Raw genomic sequence first — 7892 nt, 5'->3', positions numbered from 1 at the left:
ATTTTGTCTGTGTTTGTATGGATCCCCTTTGCATCCACTTTATGGCCTAGGAAGGTGAGTTCCTTCATGAGGAATCTACATTTCTTTAATTTAATCTTTAACCCCGTATATTTGAGACGTTTGATGACAATCTCTAAAGTGTTAAGGTGGTCTCTTTCTGTGGGACTATATATAATGAGGTCGTCTAAATAGACGAATAATGAGACTCCTATCATGTCACTGAATATGCGGGTCATCAACCATTGTTGGGTTGAGGGGCCATTCTTGAGGCCAAAGGGCATACGTTCGAAATGAAAGTGTCCCTTGTCAGTGGAGAATGCAGTTACGGGTTTAGATTCCTCAGATAATTCCACTTGCCAGAAGGCAGACTTAAGGTCGATAGTGGAAAAAACTGTGTTATTGTTCCCTATTGATTGGAGGACGTCCTGCATGGCAGGTAGTGGGTGGGGGTCAGATTGAGTGAGGTGGTTGACTTTCCTAAAGTCCACCACAGGGCGTAAGGTTCCGTCTTTCTTAGGGACCAAAAAGAGGGGACTGTTCCATGGGGAGTCTGAATGGGAAATTACGCCTTGGTGTATCATCTCTTGTACATTGCTATTGACTTGGGATTTCCTACTGTGAGGAATGCGGTACGCGGGGGTGTATGAAGGGGGAGTGTTAGGGGGAATTTGGATGTGATGTTTGATTATATCACATTTGCCTAGTGGTTCACCTTCTAAGGCGACAGCTGATCTATTCCTCTGTAGGAGAGCTAATAGCTCGTTATGAATTTCTCCGTCAGCTGATGTTATGATTTGGTCTGGATTGATAGGGGTGAGGGGTTGTGTTGGTCTTACTGGGTTGATGTGTTGAGGGAGTGGTTCCTGGATAGGGGAATTATGGAGGTGGCCTGTGCAAATGTTAGTATTCTTTTTGATTTTACGGTGTTGGTCTGAGAGGTTAGTTAACATGGCTAAGGCCGTTTTATTTTCCTGGATTATGTCCCAAGAGTGTTCAATTGAGATGTTGGTAAGTCTAGACGTTTCTGAGTCAATTATGGCGTCCTGATGTCCGATTGCTCCGGGTATGAATAGTGGGACAGTCATGGAATGTCTCGGGGGGATGATGACTCAATGCCTTTGAGGTAACATAAGGGGGTGGTCGGAAGGAATAGCTGTTAGTTGGAATTGGAGTATTTGAGGAAGGGAGACATGAGAGAGGTTGTGTGTCTGAGTCGGGTGTCTCAGTGACAGTTGGCTCATCATTCACATCTGAGAAGGAGATGTTATTTTTGTCCAGGTCTATAATATTTTTCCATGTCCTCAATGATTTTAATCCTATTATACCTTGTTGATCGAGACTCCATTCGTCAGCTATGTGGAAAGGTGTGAAACCTACTTGGAAGTTGTTGACTTCTATGTTTAAGTCTATGGTGTCGTATAGAGAAATGGTGCTCCCTTCTAGTAGGAGTCCTTCCATATTGGAAAATCGAATTTGGGGTGGGTCATTTAATGCTTCATAGAGAGCTCTTGGGATGATGTTCAGGTTTGTTCCTGTATCAACCATCATGTCAACTGTGAGTTGATCTAAAGTCACTTTTAGGGTGACGTAGTTGTGTTGTGTGTGAGATATTCCTATGGTGGTTTGGTGCGTGAGGCTGGTACACGTTCCCCCAATCGTTGTTGAGTTGTGCGTGGCGTGTGGGAGGGAGCTGTTTGTCGAGGGGTGGTGAATGGTTGGTTAGTTCTCTGGTGAGGTTGTGGTTGTGATTTCTGTAGGTAACACTCTTCGTTGGAGTGAGTTGTTGTTTTGTGTAGGCTGCAGTATTTGTTTGGATGTGTTGGTGTAGGTAGGAGTGGAGGTTTGGAGGGGGGTGGAGCTTGTATGGTTTGATATTGCACCTTGCATTGCGCATCTGTATGGGAGGTTGTACCATGAACTGAGCAAGGGATGGGGTGGTGTTGTACCTGCGGGTATTGTTGTTGCTGTGTTCGACACTGGGCATCGGTGTGGGAAATGGTTCCATGAACTGAGCAAGGGATAGGGTGGCGTGGTGCCTGTGTTTGCATTTGTTGTTTTTGTATGCAGTCTCTAGTGTTGTGACTGGGTGATGAATGGTAGGAGCACCACTTAGAAGATTGTCCTTGATTGGTGGGAGGGGGCTGCTGTGACTGAAGGCTATTTAGTCTGGGGAGATAGTGGGGGGGGGTGGATAATGATACATTGCAAGCATTGATGATGTCTAAGATATAGGTATAAGCTAGAGGGTTTCTAGTGTTTAGTTCCTTTTTGGATGCTTCCTTTAAACACTTTGGAGGGAGTTGGGAGAGATAGAAACCTATCTCAAAGAATGTTAGAAAGTTTTTTGTGGTCATGACCTTTTGACCAAATTGGTCAGTGTGGATCCAAGGAGAGTTATTCTCCAGGTCCTCTCTGACTTCTTTAATTCCGTTTGCTACGAAATCCATAATGTTCGTAACGGAATGTGGTTGGATTCTAGTGTTATTGAGGAAAGTGAGAAGGAAGAAGATGTTGTTAGCTTGTTTGTTGTGAGAGACATTAAGAAGGTGGTGTTTATATTCTTGATATGTGATTCCACATGCAACTAAACTGTCTAGCATCCCTGCCTTTGAACGGCAAATGTCAGATGGGTCTATTTTCTGACGGCACAAATTTATTTGATCTGAGTCAGAGTAGTGTTTGTTTTTTGAGAAAAACAGGTCACATGCTGTCAAGAAGTCATTTATGGATAATCCACTATCTTGGGAAAAGGTTGGGATTTCTGTGAGGGGGGTTATGGTTTGATAGTTGTTAATTATTGTTGGTTGAGGTTGTGGGTAAGGATAATATTGTGGGTTTGGAGGAAGGTTAGGTGGTGGTTGGTGGTATGGTGTGGAGGTGGCTTGACCAGATGGGGTATGGGGAGAAGGAAAGGGGAAGTTTTGGTACTGTGGCTGAATGGGAGGGGGGTTATTGTGTGTTGGGATATGGGGGTTGGATTGATTATGGTTTATAGGAGGTGTAGTTTGCATAGTTGGCTGGATGGGAGGAATGGGTGGTTGTAGTTGTGAGGGGTGAAAGGGGTCTATTTGAGGGGGTTGGTTAAAAAAAGCTAAGATATCATTCTCATAAAGAGGGATTGTAGGGGTACCTGCCTTAGGGGCGTCGTGGTCGGGGGTAAGTGGGCGGTTATGGTCTAAGGACTTTGTGGTAATGTCAACCTGTGGATTTAATTGGTGAGGATCTGGATTGTCTTTGTCTATTTTTGAGTTGCTTGATGTGTTTTCCTCTTGAGATTTAGAGAGGATGGTTTCTAGCGCTTTTCTGAATTTGCTTCTCGTACCTGTTGCCATGTTAGTGGTTAACTAGCGAGGCATGTATTACTTAATGGTTAGGTGAGATTGGTGGTCTAAGATAAAATAGTTAAGATAGAAATAATTGGGGTACAGTAACTAAGGGGTAATATGTTATGCTTAGCTAGGGGAGGGGGGGTATAGGGTGTCAACGGTTATTAGGTATAATGGGATTACATATGTAAAATCATAAAAATATGTATATACATATAATAATATTAAAATGTGGAAATAATATGATATAGTAAGGAGTTAATTATTATGATATTATGCTTATAATAGTAAGGAGTTAAATATTGTGCTAATGTGCATATAATATAAGTAACTATATATATAAGGTTGGTTAACAGCAGCAATTATGAAAGGTAGGTTACATTGATAAAAATGTTTAAGTAGGAAACAGAATTACTTGTCTGAAGGAATGCATATGCATATGATATTTAGTAATAGTGAAATATAGTAAAGGTTATTGCATATAATAATATATATTGATTTAAAGATAGGCAAAATATGTTAAATGTTGAATTATAAACATGTAAGAGCTATTTGTTAAAATATGACAAAAGTATGACAACCAAAAAAGGTGTATATATGCTACATACATACAGGGAAATTTGTAATAATGAAATAATATTAACTGTGGAATATATATGTATATTGGTAATGGGCAGATTGAAGAGTATTACTTAATGATAATTTTTGGAGAGAAAAAAATCTAAATGACAATATGCTAATATAAGTGCGAGATTACATAGTTGTTACATGGCTAAGGTGTACGTGCGTTGGGCACGTGGGTATCTAAAGGTATGGAGGTTACCTTGATACCGTGAGCTGAAGCGAGTGGTGAGGGGACGTGCAGCGGGGATGTGTGCTGACGTTGCGATTTCTTGGTGGAACGCGACGCTCGGAGGAGGAGGTCGGTGGTGAGGGTGAGAGGATGAGGTGGTTCTTACCGGGTCTGTGCACAGGCGATGGAATTCCCGAGGGCTCGGTGAATGATGCTCGCATGGAAAGGAAGTGCGAGTATGAGATTGGAATTTGAAGGGGTAATGTATGGTTATTATACTGAGATGTAGTGGAGGTAAGTTGAAGAAATTTGTTATGTTACCTGTAGTCAGTAGGTAGTTGTGAGATGGGTCGGCGATATTAACGTACTTGATGTGCACTGTGTGACAGGGACGTGATTAATTAGGCAGGTGGAGTGACTGTTGGTGCGCGTCTGGGAAGGAACGGTTGGTGTGAGGAGGTGGATATGTTTCTGAAGTAGACGAGCGATGGACCGTGCTGGCTCGACTGAAGTCGGGTGGCGGGGGTGGCCTACTCAGACGTGTTTTCTTCAGAGACAGACGGTTTTCTTCAGAAACAGGCGGTTTTCTTCAGAGGTGTGGGGACGACTTTAGCTGCCACCAGTGATGTATCCCCAAGGGTGTAGGCGACTGTGAAACACCAATTGTCACTTTGTTCCACTTTAATCACTTATTGTCACTACACAATTAAAGGTTCTAAATCAATAGTATTTATCACATCTTCCTTATCACTACAGTGCACATTGTAATTCATCGACCGACCGCCGCTCCTGTCCGGTGCGGCTCGGTTTCGTTCAGCAAACTGCTGAACACGCACAATCGCTTGGTTACCAGCAATCGTACTTACACAGTTTTTAGTGGGAGTATTCAGTCTCCCACAATATGCTCAGCTGGTACTTAAGTATTATTACATTTCTATTTATATATTATAATATTTCCCGGGGGGGAAGAGCTCGTTATTATGGGGTAGTTCTGTAATGTAATGTGTTGGTGGTTGATTGCACTTATGAGTGTGTGTTCGTGTGTGTGTGTGTTGCTTGATCCTCGTGATGTTTAGCTCAGCAATATCTTGGCAGGAAATGGTGGCGCCAGTAAGTCCAGAGTATGGTTGGGGTAGTTGAGAGGAGGGGTGAGTGGGTCATATGACTGACTGATACTCACATGTGTATGGGACGTATACACACACACACACACACACACACACACACACACACACACACACACACACACACACACACACACACACACATATATATATATATATATATATATATATATATACCAGATAATTTTTATGATCGTCGCGCAGAGAATTCGAACCTACTGCTCTAATGCCAAAGGCTCCATTGTCAGTCGCCTTAGCCCACTAAGCCACTGATGGTCTACAATTGTATGAACTTGAAACGCTACTGGTTCCCGAGATTAGGAAAGGTCGCTAACTGCTACCTTTCCTAATCTCGGGAACCAGTAGTGTTTCGAGATCATGCAGTTCTAGACCATCAGTGGCTTTGTGGGTTAAGGCGTCTGACAATGGAGCCTCTTGGCATCAGAGCAGTAGGTTCGAATCCTCTGCGCGAAGGCCATGAATATTATCTGATTGATGTCGCTGTTCCCTAGCAAATTTCTCATATATATATATATATATATATATATGAGTGTCTAAACCATTCATCATATATATATATATATATATATATATATATATATATATATATATATATATATATATGTATATATATATGTATATATATATATATATATATATATATGTGTGTGTGTGTGTGTGTGTGTGTGTGTGTTCACTCATGGGATCACTCAGTGCTGAGTATGATTTTCTACACGAACAAACATCACAAAGTGAGATTATGATTGGTGTGTGCGCAGGTGGCTGATGAGACCAGTACGTGACCTACACACACAATGATAGCGAGGGCAGATATGATAATGAGTATGGGGTTGGTTAGTGGTTCCCCGTTCTCCTGAGCGTTCTTTACGATGTGTTCTCTTCTCTTCCATTTTCGCCGTTCTCCTGGCTTCTAGACGCTAAACTCCAGTGGCGATTGCAGTCCTCCATTTGGGGCGATCACGGCTAGCTTTTTCCCAGGAGTCAGTGTTGAGGTACCTTTTCCTCTGGCCTCTACGAGATCGTTTGCCGTGGGTCATTTAAGAATAGAGAGCTTGTTTAGGGAGACGATCGTCTGGCATCCTGTTGACATGGCCACCCCAACGAAGTATATGGTGGGTAATCGCGGCTTCTATGCTGTGGCAGTGGGCCTCTTTCAGGACGCTGGCGTTGGTGTGCCTGTCATGCCAAGAATAGTCTACGTAGACATCTCTGGTGAAATTTCTCCAGAGCTTTGATGTGACGTACATATGGTACCCACGTTTCTGCGCCATACAGGAGGGTTGGGATCACGATGGCTTTGTAGGTAACGATCTTAGTTGTCTTACGGATGTTATGATCATCGAACACTCTTTGCCTACGTCTCCCGAAAGCTACACTAGCACTGGAGATACGGTGTTGTACTTCAGCGTCAATGTTAGTCGTTTGTGATAGGAAGCTGCCAAGGTAAGAGAAACCATCAACGTTCTCTAGAAGTACACCATTTGCAGTGATGGAGGGTGGTGAGGGAGTATTAGGTGGAGGCTGGTAGAGGACTTTGGTCTTGCTCGCATTCAGCTTCAGACTGAGTATATTGTAGGCTCTAGTGAAGGCATTCACTATAACCTGGAGATCTTCTTCGGTACAGGAGTTGACAGGTGTCATCTGCGTATTGTAGTTCTACAACGTGTAGCCTTTGTGGATTTGGGGGCTACATTAGGCAGGATTTAGTGCGGCAAGATAAACTCTAAAGCACACCTTTTCCTTTTCTTTATTAAAAGTTGCACTTCATCACAATTTCCTTTATACACAAGAAAATACCATTCAGTTTCTAAGTCACCACGTACACTTTATCTTCTAAGCACTTCACCTAGTTTCTGACTATCTCTCAAAACTTTAGTTCCAGACTACCTCACACCTTTTTTGTTGAGTTTCTACTACACTGTTACACCAGGGCACGTCTCTCAAAAACCGACCTGGTCGGCTGGTGCCATCCAGTTTTAATCTCCGGAAGTGATAAGGTCATCACTTCTCGAGTTGCCTTTGGTCGTGGTGTTCACAATTATTTCATGAGAGTCCGTTGTCTCACATGGGTGGGGCAACTGCATTTATTACCTACTGGTCTCTTGTACAATAATTACTAATTATATATCCAGGGGGGTGGCTTGTTAATATGTAATGGTATCCACTATGTGTGTGTGTTTGTATGTCCGTAGCGTGCCAGTGGTGGTGGGACGGACGTGAAAGTGCTGAGTTGTTAATTGTCTACTCAGCACTTTCAAAAGGAAGTGGTCGGCGCCAGGGAGTCGGGTGAGTGTGACATTGTTCACCATGGATACGGTGTCGTATACATATCGCCCTCCCCCTGGGGTTAGGTGGCTCCCGGCACCTAATGTTACATGGTTAACAAAATATTGATACATATATATGGTTATATAGTTATATAGTCAGAGACACAAAATCTTGGGTGGATATATGTGGAGAAGGGGGGGGGTGATGTTGAAGTGATTGTGAGGAGCCAAGAGGGCACTTTGAACTAGAAGGATGGGTATGCGATGTTGTGTCTCTGAATAGGAAGTAAGGTTGTGTCTCACCAACATTTCATATATTTTCAACTATCACATGAAAGTTTATACTACACTTCACATATCA

General features: G+C 42.8%; 1 protein-coding gene across 1 annotated transcript; it reads right to left on the bottom strand.

The window, feature by feature from the left end:
- Nucleotides 1-6443: 6443 nt before the first annotated feature.
- On the bottom strand, nt 6444-6905 carry LOC143033207 (uncharacterized). Its single transcript, XM_076198393.1, has one exon. It carries the CDS (start codon nt 6903-6905, stop codon nt 6444-6446), a length of 462 nt encoding a protein of 153 aa, XP_076054508.1.
- Nucleotides 6906-7892: the final 987 nt, after the last annotated feature.

Source organism: Oratosquilla oratoria, chromosome 15, assembly GCF_046742065.1.
Source record: "Oratosquilla oratoria isolate Oo_2021 chromosome 15, ASM4674206v1, whole genome shotgun sequence".
NCBI lineage: Eukaryota > Metazoa > Arthropoda > Malacostraca > Stomatopoda > Squillidae > Oratosquilla > Oratosquilla oratoria.
Note: the sequence above shows the minus strand (reverse complement) of the source record. Positions and strands in the feature narration are given on the sequence as shown.